The 21870-nt window shown below is 33.5% G+C and overlaps 1 protein-coding gene across 1 annotated transcript in view; it reads left to right on the forward strand.

Moving 5' to 3' along the window:
• Positions 1-2570: 2570 nt before the first annotated feature.
• Positions 2571-21870, forward strand: part of LOC128230878 (potassium voltage-gated channel protein Shaw-like) — a 32848-nt gene continuing 13548 nt past the window's right edge. Inside the window, exon 1 of the mRNA XM_052943305.1 lies at positions 2571-3149. Within this exon, the coding sequence (XP_052799265.1) occupies positions 2571-3149 (579 nt within the window). The remainder of the gene's footprint in view (positions 3150-21870) is intronic.

Here is a 21870-nt window from a genome sequence, read left to right on the forward strand (position 1 = left end):
ATGAATGATAACGAGTTTAATTTGAAAGGAATGAGCATGAAACACGGTATTTCTACCTCATGAGACCATACCAGACCACAGCAAATCTCGCATTTAACATTTTGCGCTTTCTGCAATTAAATACACGGTTAAAGTATTGGTACCAGTAATTAAGATTTTCCATAAATGCCTTATTTAGTGAGTACTTATAGTATTATCAGTCAAAGTTGATGTTTGTTTTACATGTGTATCTATTGATTTTTAATAAGAGTGTCACTTTAGTTAGAATTGGCTAAAATACGTTCTTGTAATGCAAAATTGGATTGGATATTGCTTAAGGGATTTGTAGTCAATAATTCATGTTTACCTAAATCAAATGATTTGTAGAATACTTTCATAGCATCAATTGACTTAAATAACACAGAGTCGATGTTGTCTCAGCCAGATGAAGATGCTTGTATTTTAATGGAATATATCTTGATAGGAAAACCAAATGTTATGTATGAGGAACTAAATGAACCGTTTATAATTCAAAAATTTACAAAAATAAACAATGGCAAATCCTGATTATTTTATTAATGAGTTTTCAAGTATGGATCAAACAATGACATAAACTCACCAGTGTTATGTACATTGTTTACAATTTTTTGTTTCGGCTATTTTTGGTAAAAAAAGATGTGAGTTTTGCAAGCTATTAAAGAGGTATAACATTGTTGTGTACTCTTGGTAAATAATTTACTAGAGTATAAGTTTTAAAATGGGCTGAGCAATATCAGATGCCCAGGCAGATTCTAGACAAATTATTGGAAAAGTTGACAATATATTGGAATCGCATTAGGTTATTTATTACCTTACCATTATCAATAAAGAGTTGTTTACTGTGGGCGTTTCAAGTGCATTTGAGTCCGTTTTTTTCCCGAGATATAAAATTGTATACTCTTGAAGTTAGAGGTAAAATGCTTGATTTTTTTGTTCAATTTACTTTAATGTTAAGGCTGGAGTGAAATATGACAATGTTGTAAGTGATAGTTTTAATTTTTCTCACGGGTTCATCAGGGAGAGTCTTTATCACCAGTTTTATTTTAGATGTATTGTATTTAATTGTAACGAAGGAATGTTTATGACAAATAATTATCAGGGTAAAGATTTTTAATGTGTTAAACGTTTTATATAACTATATAGAGATGATGTTGTGTTGTTTTCAGAATCTGAGGCTGATTTATAAAGAAGTTTTTTTATAACTTGAAGAATATTGTAGTAGATGGAATTTATGTCTCAATTAACGGAAAACGAAGATGAAGTTTTTTTAAACGGATTTAGATTAAGAAAAAAGAGTTACTGAGAAGATTCCAATGATGTCATTTCTTACTTATTATTTCAGATGTTACATCGAACATGACATTACTCAGGACATGAAGTCATTCAAAGAAGACCATATTATTGGCTTCAGTTTTACCCAATTGTCAATTATTAATGATTATGATATATTTTGTTGCGTGTAATTGATTATTTTGTATATGTTTTCATGTAAGAAAACAGTTGTTGACAAAGGAGGCATATACTATGATCTAATGCATCACTTATTGTCTTGCCTGCGAATACACGGTCACATTTAATGGCCCCTAGTTATTCATTGTGTATTATCACATGTGCTATATTTTAAATATATATCGATACATTAAACTAATTGATTTTCGGACCTCATTCATTTCTGTGCGCCACAACCATATTGTGTATGCTTTTCCATAATTTCTTTCTGGAATATTTTACCAATTGCATGGAAATGCAACTTCATTATTAAAACATCGCCTGATTAGTTATGCAGTTAAACAAAGTCAGTAAATATTTGACCAAACTTGTAAGGAAATAGGACTTAAGCGAATCCTCTACCTATATTGTCTTTAGAAAGCCCATTTCCGATCAAATAAAACAATCAACAAACGGTTCAATAATTAGAAAGGAAATTGAATATCTAATAAATCACATTCCACAAACAGTGTTCATTTCAATTATTGGACGCCGAGTAGATGTAACGAGGCTGGTCTGGAAATTGTGCAAATATGTATCGAAGCCTTTGGTCTGAAAATAGTCCGCCGTGTGTCACCTGTCAGCCCAGCTCCAAAGCCTTTGGCTGCTTCGATACGCGATCAATGTTAATAGTCGATAACCACAGCCAACCTGTTTCATGAATGCAGGAACCAATATTATCAACGTAACCTATGTGAGAACTAATTCCGTCATATCAGTTTTAATAATGCGACACGGCGCGCTTCCATAAAATTCAATTTCAACGGCTCTGAGATTTATATATCAAGATAATTTTAATTCAAAACTTGCATCGATTGAGCGACTTAACTGACAATAGTTTCTAGCATTTATTGTTGGATTGGATCTGAACCGATTTGACATTATCAGTGACTTTTTTCTTGAGAAAAAAAATCGAACAGGATTTTAAAGACGAAGCTATTAATGAAAAACATGGGACAATTAAAACTTCCGTCGGACAGAAAAATGTTTCGGCGAAGAGAAATCCGTTTTGTACCAGATTGTGCGCTCATTCTTACAGGGAACAAACTATAGAAGCTGCAAAAATGAACAAAAAGGAAGAACCGAAAATAAAAATTACTGATATCGTTGGTAATATAGTGAAAGCAGATCAAGGATCAGTGAAATCACCGCAAACGGGTCATAAATCTGGCTCATATCAACTCGATGACGACGATTTGGTAACTCTCAACATCGGAGGTGTGCGACATGAGACTAGAATATCAACGTTACTCAAGAAGCCTGAAACACGCTTGTATGCGGTGGGAGAGGCCGCAAAAGCTAGTGGAAAGAAGGAATTTTACTTTGACCGAAATCCGCAGATATTTCCATGTATTTTGAATTATTACCGCATCGGTAAGCTCCATATGCCGACGGACGTGTGCGGTCCGGCGGCTAAAGCGGAACTGGATTACTGGGAGCTCGAGGACAAGGACATAGAAGAGTGTTGTTGGGTCAACTACATTAGCTATGAAGAGACCATGGAAATGCTCGAGAAATTCCAGTCGGACGAACGAGACAAATTTCACCCCGTGTACGTTTCGCCAGAAGCTTCCTTTTTTGCCAAAACTAAACCCCGACTGTGGAGGGCATTGCAGGACCCCTATAGTTCTAGAGCCGCAATGGTAAGAACGCCCGCAGTAGCATCCCTGGATTTTATTACGCATTTATATTAAGTAGCTTTATAACTTACCCATGGAATTTACAAATTATCAGTATTCCATTTCATGGATTTTGATCAGTTTGTTGTATTTAAATTTACAGATTTAACATCAAACGACCCATAACAACCGATAACAAATATTGAACAAAAAAAATAAACAAAAAAAATTAATAATAAATAATAATAATAATAATAATAATAATAATAATAATAATACAACAAATAATAATTGTAATAATATTACAAATAATAATATTAATAATAATAATAATAATAATAATAATAATAATAATAATAATAATAATGATGATAATAATAATAATAATAATAATAATAATAATAATAATAATAATAATAATAATAATAATAATAATAATCATAATAATAAATAATAATAATAATAATAATAATAATAATAATAATAATAATAATAGAAATAAAATAAAACATAATAATAATAATAATAATAATAATAATAATAATAATAATAATAATAATAATAATAATAATAATAATAAATGAAAATAATAATAGTGTTAGAATAATAATAATGATAATAATATGAAAATAAAAGGTTGTAATTGATTTTTGAAAAAAAATGACATCGAATACTTCCAAAATTTCATTCCGAGTGTTTATCAACAGCTAAAATAATTTTTAGCAAAGTCAGCCAGCATTAAAATAATAACTAGTTATTAAATTGAAATAGCAACGACAACATCTACAACATGTTGCTTATTTGAGTTTGTCTAATTTGGTGAAGAACATTCGCAAAATTATAACCCTGTATTTCAATATGTTCATCGTCCACATTATGTATAGTTATTTATTTTCCGTGGTCCTTCGGAAATTTAATTTTTAAAGGATGAGACTGGTTTAGTGGTATAGGTGTCCGCCTCACTCAAATGAAGCTGTAGTTTCGATCCCAGCAATTATTTTCTCATGGCCTCTCTAAATGGACACCAGTACTGGGCTACAGACGGGAACGGAGTGTGTTTATGTTAGGCCCCAATTTCTCGAAAATTCTTAAGCTTAACTCACTTGAGTATATTTTTTGATTTAGCAAAGTTACTTACTTAAATATAATTTTATGAAACAGCAAATAGTTTATCTTTTTTATCTTTAATATTTTTTTCCTTTAAAAGCCTCAAAACTCTTTTAGAAGAGGATTATACACAATTTATACCAAATCAAAAATAGCGTGTTGAGCTTGATCCTGTTATAAGGACTTAAGATGTTTCGAGAAATTGGGCCCAGCTGTCAGCTTTTGCCACAATCGAGCTGAATGAAAACACTATAAACTATATAAACTTGTTACTTTTAAAAGAATAATATTATGCCGTTGCTAGGCGCGTTGAGAGTGATGTACCCACCATTGGTTATATTGAACAGTCTCAATAAAACCAAAACTGTTGTTATTAAACAGTCTGAATACACCAAATAATGATGTTATTGATTTGTCTCAATAAAACCGAGACTGTTGTTATTGTACAGTCTCAATAAAACCGAGACTGTTGTTATTGTAAGTCTCAATAAAAACGAGACTGTTGTTATTGTAAGTCTCAATGAAACCGAGACTGTTGTTATTGTACAGTCTCAATAAAACCGAGACTGTTGTTATTGTACAGTCTCAATAAAACCGAGACTGTTGTTATTGTAAGTCTCAATAAAACCGAGACTGTTGTTATTGTACAGTCTCAATGAAACCGAGACTGTTGTTAATGTACAGTCTCAATAAAACCGAGACTGTTGTTATTGTACAGTCTCAATGAAACCGAGACTGTTGTTATTGTACAGTCTCAATGAAACCGAGACTGTTGTTATTGTACAGTTTCAATGAAACCGAGACTGTTGTTATTGTACAGTCTCAAATAACACGATTTAATTTATATTATTATTGAAAAATCTTAATAAAACTCAGTCCGATGTCTTTAAACAGTCTCAATAAAAGAATGACTGCTGTTTTCATAAATTATTATTATTAAGTTTGAGTTTTCGAAGAATTGCCTTTCGGATAGTATCTATATTGTAGTTACTGCTCGATGAAAAAGAGCTACACAACCATTTGCACTATAAGTGGTCTACATCTTATCTGCTTTCAAGCAATTCTGCATATTAATGTTCCTTTCGGCGAGATTGTTCCATAACGTATTATTTATTTTTTTTCCAAAAAATCGAAATAACCCTGAAATACATACATACGAGACCCATAATTTTTCATACTACTTGCAACATATTAAAATTGGAACCATTTGAAAGAGTAAACCTTTTTCTATTGACGGCCTTGATTAGAACAGCATGACATAGCATATTGCGAAAAAACATGATAAAATGCAACCATAGATGCCGTGTTGTCATACGCATGTTGAATTAAAAACTTAATAAAATAAATATCAGCTGCAAAAATTCTTAAAAAATCCACGATTCTGTTTGACGGCGTTTGCCCGACGTCATCTGAAAATATAACGTCAATCGGTCGTTGCTTTTTAAAAAAAAACAGCGTCTGCTCTTTGACAGTCACGCATGCTATGAATTTAAATACTAGTATGTCGTCACAAGAATGTTTGGAACTTCGAGCAAACATTAAATCTTGCGTATTTCTTGTATATATGTAGTGAACTGTACTGATACTTTTTACAACGTTTTGATGACATGCATTTATACATTTATTCATAACAAAATATTTTTGGGATTAGTTTTGATATCGCCCTTCAGCTACGTCTGGTAGGGTATTCAAGACTATGGTTAGCGACCGTCCAACTGTTTCAAATCCTATTTGCATTTATAAGGAAAAAAATCTGCAACACCAATTATAATTTAAACCAATTCAAACACTTCCTTACGAAACATTTAAGTAGTGCAATGAAAATTTGTGGCTGGTTGAATGTCTCCAGTACTTTATTGAAAACAACAACGAGCATTGTAGTACATGGTCGAAGCTTCATTAATTATACATGGGCGGTGTACCCAGGCGATATCTTCTATCTAGTCAACTGATATATGACGCACAACCAATTCATTCTATTTAGTGCAAGGACATTGATGTTATAGTTTTTATTCGACATACAGGGGATGTTGTATTCATATTGATTAATCAAGCTGGGATACAAACAGAAGAACGATTATGACTTAAGTAATAGGAAGTTGTTATTTTTTTTATTTTTGCTCTTCTAAACAATTCGGTTGACAGATCTGGCGGGTTGCGGATGAATAGTTTAGAAGACTACGAATAAATTCTAAGTGATGAGCGCGAAATACCTCTATATTAGCCAGCCTTTAAAGCTGCACTCTCACAGATTTACCGCTTTTACAACTTTTTTATTTTTAGTCTTAGAATTAGCACATTTTTGCGTAAATATCTGCAAACCAGTGATATAAGACTGATGTCAAAAGATCCGATCGTAGATTTTCATATTTCCATTCCAAATTTAATGTGTTATGGCCTAAACCGTTATTAACGGTTTAAGAAAAATGAATAAAACATAAATTTTGGAGCGAAAATATGAAATATCTGATCTTTTGTGATCAGTCTTTTGTCACTGTTTTGCAGATATAAACGCAAACATTTGCTCGTTCCAAGACAAATAATACAAAATTTGCCAAAACGTTCAATCTGCGATTAAGCTATACACCCCACTTAATACACACATTAATTCCTATATGGACATTTGGTGGGTTATTTCACCAGAAACTTTCAAAATAATAAGGAGGATTACTTCCGGTGACCTCTTGGCGGAGGCATGGCCCTGAACACTTACGAGCAGTTCATGTGCACAGTCGCATTGTATGGCTGTTGTTAACAGGGGTGGTATTCAATATACATGTGCACAGTCACATTGTATGGCTGTTGTTACCAGGGTGGTATTCAATATACATGTGCACAGTCACATTGTATGGCTGTTGTTACCAGGGGTGGTATTCAATATGCATGTGCACAGTCACATAGTATGGCTGTTGTTACCAGGGGTGGTATTCAATATACATGTGCACAGTCGCATTGTATAGCCGTTGTTACCAGGGGTGGTATTCAATATACATGTGCACAGTCACATTGTATGGCTGTTGTTACCAGGGGTGGTATTCAATATACATGTGCACAGTCGCATTGTATGGCTGTTGTTACCAGGGGTGGTATTCAATATACATGTGCACAGTCACATTGTATGGCTGTTGTTACCAGGGGTGGTATTCAATATACATGTGCACAGTCGCATTGTATGGCTGTTGTTACCAAGGGTGGTATTCAATATGCATGTGCACAGTCGCATTGTATGGCTGTTGTTACCAAGGGTGGTATTCAATATGCATGTGAACAGTCGCATTGTATGGCTGTTGTTACCAGGGGTGGTATTCAATATGCATGTGCACAGTCGCATTGTATGGCTGTTGTTACCAGGGGTGGTATTCAATATACATGTGCACAGTCGCACTGTATGGCTGTTGTTACCAGGGGTGGTATTCAATATACATGTGCACAGTCGCATTGTATGGCTGTTGTTACCAAGGGTGGTATTCAATATGCATGTGAACAGTCGCATTGTATGGCTGTTGTTACCAGGGGTGGTATTCAATATGCATGTGCACAGTCGCATTTTATGGCTGTTGTTACCAGGGTGGTATTCAATATACATGAGCACAGTCGCATTGTATGGCTGTTGTTACCAGGGGTGGTATTCAATATACATGTGCACAGTCGCATTGTATGGCTGTTGTTACCAGGGGTGGTATTCAATATACATGTGCACAGTCGCATTGTATGGCTGTTGTTACCAGGGGTGGTATTCAATATACATGTGCACAGTCCCTTTGTATGGCTGTTGTTACCAGGGGTGGTATTCAATATGCAATTTATCAATCTTATGGTCATACATCATTGATTTCAGTCACTGTATTCCTTTGTTTTTCATACCTCGCAATCCGATATGCTACATCAATCTTGGATACAATTAAGACCAATATGGAGTACCACTCCTGAAATATTAACTAACAACACACGATAAATTTAGCCGAAGTACTCGATCGTTTTTCATATAACGTTAAATTGTTAGGTAGATACTGAGACCATATAATAATATTTAATAGTAAATTTTGTTTTTGCTTCTTAACGTTCTTTTTGAAAACTTTTAATCATCATTTGCTCTTCATGACCATGCCTGACTAAACGAATTCGCGGAGAAGTGCTCTAATGCCCTTTGCCGGCTTCTGGGATTGTTGATATCCCTTGTAAGCAGTTTCTGTCTAATAAACGACGTTTTTAATGAAGAAACCCGATGAATCGATGTATTAATAAGTCATACATTTCCGTTTTTGACGGGTAAATGTGCAATACACCATCTCACCTGTTATGTTATTCATTAATAGATCTGTATAATAAAACTGATACTATATTTGGAATCTCATAAAAGAGGCCATATATAGAATTTAGAATTTAAGATTAATGTGACAACTGACTAAATAAGTAAAACAATATAATACCATATATACATGACACAAAGTCATGTTAACCAATGCCAGACACGGATCTTTCGGGCTCAATGCGCCCCTTAGTGCAGTTATGCTTATATAATTGTTATAAACATATATGATGTTAGTTACTTCAAATGACCTACATCCTCAACTGTACAAACCGAAGTGCAAATTTAATTACCATCACGAGATAAAGAATAATTCTATTTGTAGCATGCCCACAAACGTTCCTGTTGATCCTTCTTTGTTTTATGTCAAATCTATTTGAATTTCGCTTAAACGGAAACAAAGTTTATTGTTTACTGCATGCTGAGTTTAAATCGATTGCATTCAAGTGCTGAATACTCGGTATCCGGGAGAGGAACAATTTGAATGAGCATCGCAATGTATACATTTACATGAAATATTCATCTTTGTCAAGGAATCATTCACGTTCATTGCGCAGGCGAGAACTTGCGAACATGTACATCGACGTCCTTACCGGGGTTGTTCAAGGAATCATTCACGTTCATTGCGCAGGCGAGACCTTGCGAACATGTACATCGACGTCCTTACCGGGGTTGTTCAAGGAATCATTCACGTTCATTGCGCAGGCGAGAACTTGCGAACATGTACATCGACGTCCTTACCGGGGTTGTTCAATGAATCATTCACGTTCATTGCGCAGGCGAGACCTTGCGAACATGTACATCGACGTCCTTACCGGGGTTGTTCAAGGAATCATTCACGTTCATTGCGCAGGCGAGACCTTGCGAACATGTACATCGACGTCCTTACCGGGGTTGTTCAAGGAATCATTCACGTTCATTGCGCAGGCGAGACCTTGCGAACATGTACATCGACGTCCTTACCGGGGTTGTTCAAGGAATCATTCACGTTCATTGCGCAGGCGAGACCTTGCGAACATGTACATCGACGTCCTTACCGGGGTTGTTCAAGGAATCATTCACGTTCATTGCGCAGGCGAGACCTTGCGAACATGTACATCGACGTCCTTACCGGGGTTGTTCAAGGAATCATTCAAGATCATTGCGCAGGCGAGACCTTGCGAACATGTACATCGACGTCCTTACCGGGGTTGTTCAAGGAATCATTCACGTTCATTGCGCAGGCGAGACCTTGCGAACATTTGCGCAGGCGAGACCTTGAGAACATGAATGTCAACGTATGTACCGGGGTTGTTCAAGGAATTCATTTTTCTTTTCTTTTTTTTTGCATTTAAATTGTGTGCAGTTTAATATAAACAAGATAGTAATTATCACCATGGTAATGGTCAAGTATTCTGCTCTTAATATACAACCTTTCATTTTGGTCCACTGGTCTTGCACACGGTGGTTTAAGGAAAGGTGAGTCATTCATGGAAATAATGATTCTCTTGGAAAAAAATATAATTTATAGTCTGACACAAGAATTAGAAATAGAACAATTGACAAAACATGCAATTTGATTGAGTCCCAGATCGCTTAAAACTGTAATATGAGTAAAGAGATCAGTTCATGTTTGCAATTATTGACAACATTTTCAAAGGATAGGTGCAATTTTAATGTTGATTTTAATGTTGGAATATGTGCCACTTTTGTGATTTGATAGATGCGATTTCAATGTTGATACCAAACCGATTGTGGTCATGTTAGCAAACATCATAATTGCAAACATTTTGTAACATGTTAGACCAATTTTTCATGTTACGCAAGTTCGAATTTAGTAAAGAAGATCTATTTAGTATTTAGTAAAGCGCTAATACTATTTATAAAAACTTAACTGGTGCAAGCCATATCATATCATATTGAAAAGGGAATTATAATTTGCTAAACGGCCAATTAAGCATTTTCCAAAACAGATATGTTGGGATGTTGTGGCTTTGTAGCTATTATTTAAAAAAAGAAACATTAATAATGGTTAATATTTTGTAATAGTTTTTAATCTGTACCTAAATGCTTTTTTGGCTATATTCATTGAAGTCAAATGAATTAAACAAGAAAATGCATTACAATTAACCTAACTTGCGCACATTTAGTGCGACACAAGCTTTGAATGAATAAGAAAAATTCTATACACTTCCATGATGGTGATAAAAACTGAGCTGGTATTTATAAAACATCTTGAGTCATTTATTAACTTAAGTCGATTACCTTAAATGTTCATGGTCAAATAAAAGTATGTGTATTACCTAAAATTAATGAAAATAAGTTATATTTGCTATGATTTAGTTATTATTTCATAGGACCAGTGATATACTTAACCTGAAAGGATATGACGCTGTTTTATGAATACGGCACCAGGAGCTTATATGAGAAAATAGATTCAAAGTAACTATAAAAAAGTTAATGGTATTTATTATCAAAAATGAGTAATTATGATATTTAAAAAACGCATGATTGTGCACTCAACAATTAGCAAGAATAAAATGGTCTTAATAAACAAAGTGTACTGTATTGAGAGAAATGTTAGAAGTACAAAAGAGCCCGTTATAACATACGTATTTAGGAAATGACTCTAGATGTTATATGAATACCAGACCAGGAGCATATATGAGAAAATAAATCCAAAGTAATTATAACAAGTTGAATGGGATTTGTTATCAAAAATGAGCATTCATGATATGTATGAAACCTATTCCAAACTGACGCCGCGTTTCCACTTGACTTCAATAATGAGACGACAGAGGGTTACAGAACACTCATAAATTGTTGTAAGGCAGGTCACAAAACCGACATATCATCGTTTAATGGTCTCAAACAGTTAAGATGGAATGCTTCAATCTGCAGATATCAAATCAGTTTTAGGCGTATTTGCATTGGCGTATTGTTATTTATTGGCAGAAGTAATCAACATACCACATACAATCTCATGCCGCGTAATTCCTTTTGAGTCGACTGAACGATTTGATAAATACAAGCCATGAATATTGTCGTTTTACGAGCATTTGCTGTAATCATGAGATGTCCAATGACACTGAAGTGATGCATTATCATTTCTGTTGAAGGGAATTCATTTGATACACTTTTAAAATAAAGATGTTTTATGAGTCCTCTTGCAATAGCAATGCAAATGAATTTTGTTAACACAGCTGAAGAGACACGCAATTCAACAAACATAGTCCACAATGTCAAACATAAATTGAACAGGAATCAACAAGCACTGTCTACAAAGTCAAAGAGACCACCAACAAGGGACATTCAAGATAATAAACACAGTCGACAAAGTCACTCAGAAGACAAAAAAAGTCAACAAAGTTAATCAAACAATCGACAAGAGGTACACAAGTAAATAACCACAACCCGCAAACTCAAACAAAGAATCAACAAGAGACAAACACGACACCATACATACTCCACAAAGCTATGCAAAAGTTAGAATATCTTTGTATAAATTAATGGTTTAGTCTAACTTAAACATCCAATTAAGAATGCAGCATATTTAAAACGAAATTCGGCATTGAGTCATACATCTAAACTTACATTAAGAACTAGAAACCATAGACTCCCAATTGAAACTGGAGTAGAACACCAATAAATGAAAGAATTTGTTGAAATTGCAATAAATTAGGCGATGAATATGATTTTCTTCGAATGTTATTTTTTATGAAGAACGGAAGAATTATTTGAACCCATTTTTTTACAGATACCCTAAAGTTTTTTTTGCTTTGTTTTTTTAAAGAAGAGAAACTTATGATTACCCAGAATAAAGGACAGATGTTCGACTTAATACTGTTTAATAAATTCTATTGAAAACATGCCTATTTACATATTCAGAGATTGTGCCATTTTGTTTCTAACTTCTATGATATTTTATTGACTCTCCATGTATTTATTTATGTGACAAGAATTAAACCGAATTGATTACACTGGCAATTTTTTATTCATGGAAAATGTAATGTAAGAAATCAACTTATATATGTAAGTATTTCAATCGTTCGCCTCTATGTGATATTTATCATAGGCTATTACCTCATTTAATCATTTAATAATGTTTGTACTGGGATAAGTGAAATAAAGGAGACTTGACTAGAAAATATTCGTTGTGTCGAACGCTTCGTCATCTTGGGCTGATATACTGTCAGGAGTACCTCAAGGCTCTATTTTCGGTCTTTTCTTTTTCTCATCTTCATTCATGACATTGTTTCTGATATTGAAGCTGAAACAAGCTTATTTGCGGATGATACTAACCTACATATTGTGGTCGAGAAGTCTTACGGTTCAGCTACTGTCATCAATTCTGATCTAACTGAAAAACTAACAACTTCGTCAAGGAGGACTAGTCACATTCAATCCTTTTAAAATAGAGTCTATATTTTTTTCTAGGAAACGGGATAAAAAGCATTCACTCTCATACCCATCTCGGTCTCTGTCTCTTTGATGATGCTAAATGGAAAGATCATATGAATTCCGTCCTCAAGAAATCTTGGGAAATGTTGGGTATTCTTCGTTACCTTAAGTTTGTACAGACCGGCTTTTGACTTGAACAATTGTACCTTCTATTAATAAGGCCGCTTTTTGAGTAGGGTGACCGCACCTGTAAACAAACAGCTAATTTGACTAAATAGCAATAGGAAAGGAATTTAAATTAGTTTTAGTAACTAGTTTTCGGATCTTTACTTTTTGTAATACTGTAAATGTTTTTGTACGTTAATTGGTTAATAATTCTGTTTAATCAAAAGTGTAGCAGACAGTCATCAAAAGACAAACAATTCATCGAACGCAGTCCACAAAGTGAAGCAACAAGTAATACGAGACACACAAGTCTTGAGATACAGTCATTAAACACAGTCCACAATACCAAACGGACAATCAACAAGAGACGCACAAGTCAACAAACACAACTTGAAATAAATATGAAATTACATATCGTTCTTTATTTTTGGTTGTTGACATAACGCCTATACGCCATGATAGAAATGTGCTGAACTGTTCAACCAATGTAGAGATTTTCTAGTCAAAAGGGCGGTCATAATCTGTGGTAAGCGCCATTTGATTGCTTGGAAAGGGTAGCGAAAACGATGGTGTTCACGGGCTTTTTAAAAGATTTTCGGGCGCTTTAGCCCACACTTGTCCATACATATAGCTATAAAAGATAAATTAAACCTATTGTGCTCATCGACGCCATGATAGACGCAATCATCAACTTAGAGACAAAGGGGTATACTATAAAATTAAACATTACCGTCAAAAAGTACAATCGGATAACAGAGCTCATCCCTATAATATACGAAGGTTCGATTCTGTCACAGCACTTCTAAATATAGATTTAAAGATGCACTCTTACTCCCAAATCCGATTCACCACAATTCTTAAACTTGTTCTAATATACCAAAAAGGATGAATAAATGTCGAAAACAATGATTCTTGTGAAGGGTACAGAGTTTAATTTGAAAGAAAGATGCAGAAAACACGGTAATTCTATACCTTATGAGACGCAATAGTAAATCGCAGTAAATCTTTTAGCATTCACCAATCATTTAATATTTTTGCGTTTTCAGCTATTGAATACTCGGTTACAATCTTGTTATCAGTTATGAATATTTTCCATAAATGCATTATGTTATGTGTACCACTTTTAAGCTATGCAACAGAAAAGTCTATTAAATGAATAATGCACAAACGATTTATAAGACAATACCATCTTAAATTTGTGGAATAATTTTATCTTATTCAGAACAAATCAACTCAAATATAGAAGTGAATTTATATAAGCATTCAAAATGCTTGACACATTCTTTATATGTGTTTATTTGTATATTTCTTACAACGTAGCAACTATGTTGCAAGTAACTTATTTAATTATGTTTTTCAAAATTTGATAAGGATCACCTTAAGCTACTATTAAATGTTTTTATATAGGTTCCTATTTTCGCAGAAGAGGCTGACCAGCAATATCGATTTACAGAACAGAACAGAACAGACAGTTTATTAGACTAATACTGTTGTACATCGTCTAAATACATAAAGTTATACATATAATCAGGTCATGTGTCTGATCATATAGAAAACCCAAGAAAAGCTACATACAAGTTAAAGGCAAGTTCTAAAGCAATAAGCAAAATATAAAAACTATATAATGGAATATGATATATCAATAACAATGCTAATACATTTTAACAGAATCTGTTACAAGATTTTTATCAGAAAGCTACAAATTTAAGAATGTGAAACTGCAATTTTTAGACTAGGTCGTGTATATATCTGACTGATAATAATAAAAACTCAATGGTTCTTTTTGATATATGGTACTAGTGTTGACATTCATCTATACCTAAGGATGCCTTTTCACATTATACTATATTTTTAACAAAAAACAACAACATTTTATCCAGCAATAATTTTCTTTCACTTTTGATACGGTATTAAAAAAATAACTACAGGTGATCCTGAAATAGTAAAATGTGAATAGCGTGAATATCGTGGCATGTTTACAATACTGTCAAATCTCAACCTCACTCGTTTTACCACATAACATTTTAAGTGATTTAATCGCATGTTTCGCTCTTCAATTTTTTTTTAAACGCATGGAATATGTTGATTAAAACGTTGGTCAATATTTCAAAGAAGATAAATTCTACAGCAAAAGTGTAATTGAGTTCAACGTAAACTCAAGAACGTGGTTTGCTCTTGAGTAATCCTGATTTGAAATATTGACAAAAGCTTTTCATCAACTCAATCTTTGAAAATATACGCCTTCAAAAACATACACACTTTAGAATGTCGTGACATGCAAATGAGCTGAGACTGAGATTGTGTTATGTCTTAAGTATTTAGAGGTAATGGTGCCTGGTGAACTCATATAATTTTGGTATTATTTGAAAACCTTTTGTGCACAGAAATATATATTACAATAAGCTTTTTGGGTAGTGGGCAGATGTACAAGAGGTAATTACACGCCCAATTTGAAATAAAGAAAAAAATTACAAATTTCTGTTACTGCATTTGTAATTGTGTTTCGGTCTTTTAAGTTATTTATTAGAAATCTGCAACCAAATTCCGTTTAAAATTATATCAAAGTTATATAATACAACACACTTCTAATGGTAGGTAATACAGCAAACTTCTAATGGTAGGTAATACAGCAAACTTCTAATGGTAGGTAATACAGCAAACTTCTAATGGTAGATATTACAACAAACTTTTAACGGTAGATATTACAACAAACTTCTAATGGTAGATATTACAACAAACTTCTAATGGTAGATATTACAACAAACTTCTAATGGTAGATATTACAACACACTTTTAATGGTAGATATTACAACAAACTTCTAATGGTAGATATTACAACACACTTTTAATGGTAGATATTACAACACACTTCTAATGGTAGATATTACAACAAACTTCTAATGGTAGATATTACAACACACTTCTAATGGTAGATATTACAACAAACTTCTAATGGTAGATAATACAACACACTTTTAATGGTAGATATTACAACAAACTTCTAATGGTAGATAATACAACACACTTCTAATGGTAGATATTACAACAAACTTCTAATGGTAGATAATACAACACACTTTTAATGGTAGATATTACAACACACTTCTAATGGTAGATATTACAACACACTTCTAATGGTAGATATTACAACACACTTCTAATGGTAGATATTACAACAAACTTCTAATGGTAGATAATACAACACACTTCTAATGGTAGATATTACAACAAACTTCTAATGGTAGATAATACAACACACTTCTAATGGTAGATAATTATTACAGCAAACTTCTAATGGTAGATTATGCAACACACTTTTAAGTTAGATACTACAACAAACTTCTAATGGAAGACAATACAACACACTTCTAATGGTAGATACTACAGCAACCTTTAGTGGTAGATAATACAGCAAACCCCTTATGGTGGATACTCAATACAACACACTTCTAATAGTTGATAATACAACAAACTTATATGGTAGATAATACAACGAACTATTAATGGTAGATGATCCAACAAACTTTTTTCTACATCAGTTACCTAACACCGTGGAAAACAAACAACGATGGACATCATAATTACTGCAGATACTAAACAATGAACATCACTTTAGATACATTATTCATTTGTTCTGTACGTTTTGTCTGTTTCATGATTATTTGTTTAGCGTTTGAATGTCACTAGGTTAATTGGAGTTATCGGTTTCATAACTAATTGATGCTAGCTGCATATATAATTAATACAAAAACAATGTTCTTTTTTGTATCGACGTATTATAAATCACGTGGATTATGACAGAAACAGAATAATCAATTCTGTATGAAATGGTTTTAATGTTATTTTTTGTCATCGATCAAATGGCTAGGAATGAGCTAGAAGATAACTGGGAAATGGGTATACTAATAGCTAATCATACAGTTTACCTCAGTAAACGATATCTTGAAAATATCTCGCGGGAAAATAAAAAAAACGTATAGCAATTCAATTAATTACTATTATTCATTAAAGGTAAAGTATTGCTTCTTCCGTTTTTCAATGTAGCCGTGACGTCATTACTTTGCAGTTCAGTGTACCAAAACACGTTCTACACTTTAGTCAGTACATTAGTACATATTATTTAAAATTGTAACATTCGCTCCACATTTCGTTTTCATCAAGATTTCAATATGTTCGACCTATTTCTTATTGTCTGCAATACATCTCAAGTCAATTAATATGGATCTTCCGCCTCTTCCGCCTCAACGGACAAGATGTATAATGGATCTTCCGTCTCCACATCTATATTTGTCATTCATTAACATCCCTTAACCATTTGTCCTCAATTATTCCATGTATCTTCGTTAAAGTGGGTATTTCATTAGGGCTGCATGTATTCACCATATGAACACTGCAGGCATGGTTCGATTAAAATTGGCGGCAGTGGTTAACGACTAAGTGGAAATGGCGCATACACTAAAGAAAAAAATATTAATAATATACAGGGACAAACCCAGAAGCATTAACACCAACGTTTCCTTTTTGAGTTTATAAAGGTCTGCCCGCGCCCTATAATGGCTGCATTATGGCTTGACCCCGAAGTTTGACACAAAACGTTGAAACCATAGGGGACTTTTACCTCCTTCAGTTGATGGGTGGTTATTCGCCAAAGGAGTAATTTTGTACCGGAAATGCCGTGACACATGTGATCAATAACATCTCGCGGTAATTTCTGTACAAAATTATACAACATCAAAGGTCAGGTCAGCATACGCAGCTCTTATAAGACGGCATCGAAACCACAGGGTCACAAACCTATTTACTTACGTCAGGTGGTAATCTTAACAAGCTTAATTATCTTATTCAAAAAAACATTTTTTTTTTAATTCATCTTTATTTCACTAAAAGAAAATTATTTTATTGTGATTAACATAAAGATTGGTTTCTTTTAAGTTCCTAAAACTCGTAAGAATGTCAGTATTACACAAATCATAACAAAAAGTGAGCTTAGTTCAATCCTTTAATAAGGGACTTAAGATGGGGGTTTGGGTGGGAAACTCACGACTCAAGATACATTTGACAATAGTTGTCGCATCTTTTGTCAGCGCAAACTTCGCTATTGTAAACATTTGACAATAGTTGTCGCATCTTTTGTCAGCGCAAACTTCGCTATTGTAAACATTTGACAATAGTTGTCGCATCTTTTGTCAGCGCAAACTTCGCTATTGTAAACATTTGACAATAGTTGTCGCATCTTTTGTCAGCGCGAGCTTTTAACTGTTGTATACATTTGACAATAATTTAGCATCTTTTGTCAGCGTGAGCTTTTAACTGTTGTACACATTAGACAATAATTTAGCATATTTTGTCAGCGCGAGCTTAACTCTTGTATACATCTGAAAATAGTTGTCGCATCTTTTGTCAGCAAGAACTTCAAAGTTGGTTACATTTGACAATAGTAAGTTCAAACTTATTAAATTTTGCAACGATTGTGAAACACGCTATTGCAACTTATATTAATCACTCTTGTTGGCATGATGTTGCGCGAGAGTGTGGTCTTGTGTTGTGGGGCAAACCGGAGTAACCGGAGAAATACCACTTGTTCGGCTTGGTGACCACTAACCAAACACACATGCGCCCAGGCCGGGAATGGGACCCGTGTCGCCTTGGTGAGAAGCGAATGCACTAACCACTGCGCTAACCGGGCAACCTAAACAATAGCTGTTGCATCTATTATCAGCAGGAACTTTTTAAAACTATTTCAGACATTTCCTTTTAAACGCTTTGAGTCTGAGTCTCAAACTTTGATTGCTTTGATTTAAGCAATTATATTTTTAATAAAACATTTAAATTTCCATATATATAATTTTCGAGAATAATCAATGGATTAACTGCAATTAGCCAAAAAACATGAGACTCAGACGCATGATATGCACACAGCTATGTAATCATGTTAGAATAGTCAAGGAAGCTTTTAAGCTTACGCTGCTTAATCCAAATTACGTGAGGCTCAGACGCATGATCTGCAAACAGCTATGTAATCACGTTAGAATAGTCGAGGAAGCTTTTAAGCTTACGCTGCTTAATCTAGCATTGAGGCTGTTATCAAAGTGTTAGTGGAGACGCAATTAACAATATATTATGAACAGAACAAAACAGAACAGAATTTTATTACACGTAAACTATACAGTTTTTTTTGTGTTTCATATACATATCTAATAAATTACAATTATACAATGTAGTGTGAATATTAAATCAATATTATAATTAATATATGTTTAAGGATGAACTGGAATAGAAAACACGAATCAATCAAACTATAATAGTATACAATACAATAACCAATAGTTTGCTCCTTATATACTAGTATATGTTGGAATAAATGATATCAATTGATCAATTTTTTAACAATGAAACAGACTCACATAGTATATATCAACACAAATAGTAACCAATGGTTACAAATATTAACAAAAGCATACTACTGCTTGAGATAAAAATATGTATCAAGGCTTATAATTATTGATTCATTAATACAGTAGAACGCACCTTAAATGCTTCCGATATATATTTGCTTAACATAAATGTTTCAGATGTATTTTGTGTATTAAGAAGTTGCGCAAGTTTAAACATACTAGGTCTTATTCTATAATAACCTTTAATATAAGTTTGTCTTAATTGGACATAAGGTATACACTTAAATATAAAATGAAATTCGTCTTCTACTTCGTTCGAGTCACATACTTGACAAAGACGTAAGTGGCGTTCTAATCTATCATATCTGCCTTTATGAACTCTTAAATTATGCGAACATATACGTATTTTTGTGACAGCAATTCTAAGATTTCTTGACACAATATTGTCTAAATAGGATTTAAACGCGAATGCAGTTTTAAGTACTCTATAAACAATTAAGACACCATTTTCATTAACACTTCCATGCCATTGTTGTAAATATTCGTCTATCAGACGCTGTTTAAAAATACAAATGAACTGGTTGTCGTTTAGCTGTGTATCATTACACCATACGTAATAAAAGCCATATCGGGTGAGAAGATTCTTAACTTTATTGAACAATTATCCTGATTGTTATCAATATCTAACATTGCGTCTTCTATGACAAATTGAGTAATAATTATATTGTCACTTTTCTTAAGTTGAACCAGTATTTCACAATACGTGCATATCTATTTATATACAATGGGTATCTACCCAATTCACCGTAAACAGCAACATTTGAAGACGATTGTCTGACGCCTAGTACGGCTTTGCAAAATTTTAAATGTATCTTCTCAGCTGTGTAGACTTCGTAAATTATGAGGACATTACTTTTCACCGAACATCGTTCGTTATTGTACCAGACGAATTAACCGATTTTTTTAAATATATTTTACACCAATGATCATCTGATGACAAGATTGACCAACGAACATACCAGAACTTAAATGTAGAACCGAATGTATATTGCTTGACACTGTCTTTGTCCAGTTTCATGAAACTGCTTAAACGATAAAACAATACTTATTATACTAAGAGTACTCAATTAGCACACACAGTGAGACAAAATATCAATGTTACAGGTTCAGTATGTAAAAATACACTTTAACGCGAACGTTAATGATCAAACACAACATAGTTGCCTAGCGTAGCCCTGATCAATCAAAAAGATAATTACAGGTACTTGATACACATATATTTCCATAGCGTATAACGACCAGAAAAACTCGGTGAGGAATTCATCAGTGCTATCACATTACACTTTAAATATTTGAATTGTAGTTTTAGGTAAATTGCAATTACGTAAATAACAAATGGGGAAGGGGGGAGGGGGGCACTACTCAGCATATACAGTTATTTAAAGTGACACTCTTATTTAAATTAATACATACACATGTATAACAAACATCAATTTTGACTGATAACCCTTTCACTACTAACTTAATAATAATGCATTTATGGAAAATATAAATAACTGATATCAAGATTGTGACAGTGCATTAAATAGCAGAAAGAGCAAAAATATTAAATGATTGCTGAATGCTTAAAGTTTTCCCGTGGTCTTCTATAGCCTCATGAGGTAGAAATACCGTGTTTTATGCGACATTTATTAATATGTTTTTGGTAAATTAAAACAATTGCATTTATTGTGGAAAGTCATATTTGGGAGTAAGAGTGCATCTTTAAATAGTTCATTAAATTGCACACACACTTTCAAAAGTCGAATAAAAAAATCGGAATATAACACGGGTTGTTTATTGGCATCTGCTTTTATTGTCGTTTTCAGATGAGATCAATATCATACGATCTCTTTAATTGGCCGTTAGCACGTGCACATTACACAGGAATGTTGGCATGCTGCTGTGGCACTGGGGCAATACAAGGGGATGCATAGTGCCAGGCATTCGTTAAAAAGTGCAACACGTTCAGGGCTAAAACAATGTCTTTAACAACACTATTGCACTGACCGTTACGAACTGCAGTTGTCAGATAATTTATTGCAACCTTAGACTGAAAACTTAATAATATCTTCAGACTAGAACGATATTCTCGACGCATTTTCAACCTGGGGTTAACATCTATGTCACATTGTTCACATTTTGGATAAACAATTTGAATTACACAGCAAAAATAAAGTGGTTATATATGATTGTGATTGATAGGTCAACCTTCCAGGCTTTTGACCTCGACCTTCCCGCAAATACCTTTGTGATGTACGTGACTCCATTTAGATCCATGGTGAACATCTGTGTCAATTAAATGTACTATATTGAATATGTTTTCCACAGTTGAAGTTGAAGTAGCGAA

The sequence above is a fragment of the Mya arenaria genome, chromosome 4, assembly GCF_026914265.1.
Source record: "Mya arenaria isolate MELC-2E11 chromosome 4, ASM2691426v1".
Taxonomy (NCBI): Eukaryota; Metazoa; Mollusca; class Bivalvia; order Myida; family Myidae; genus Mya; species Mya arenaria.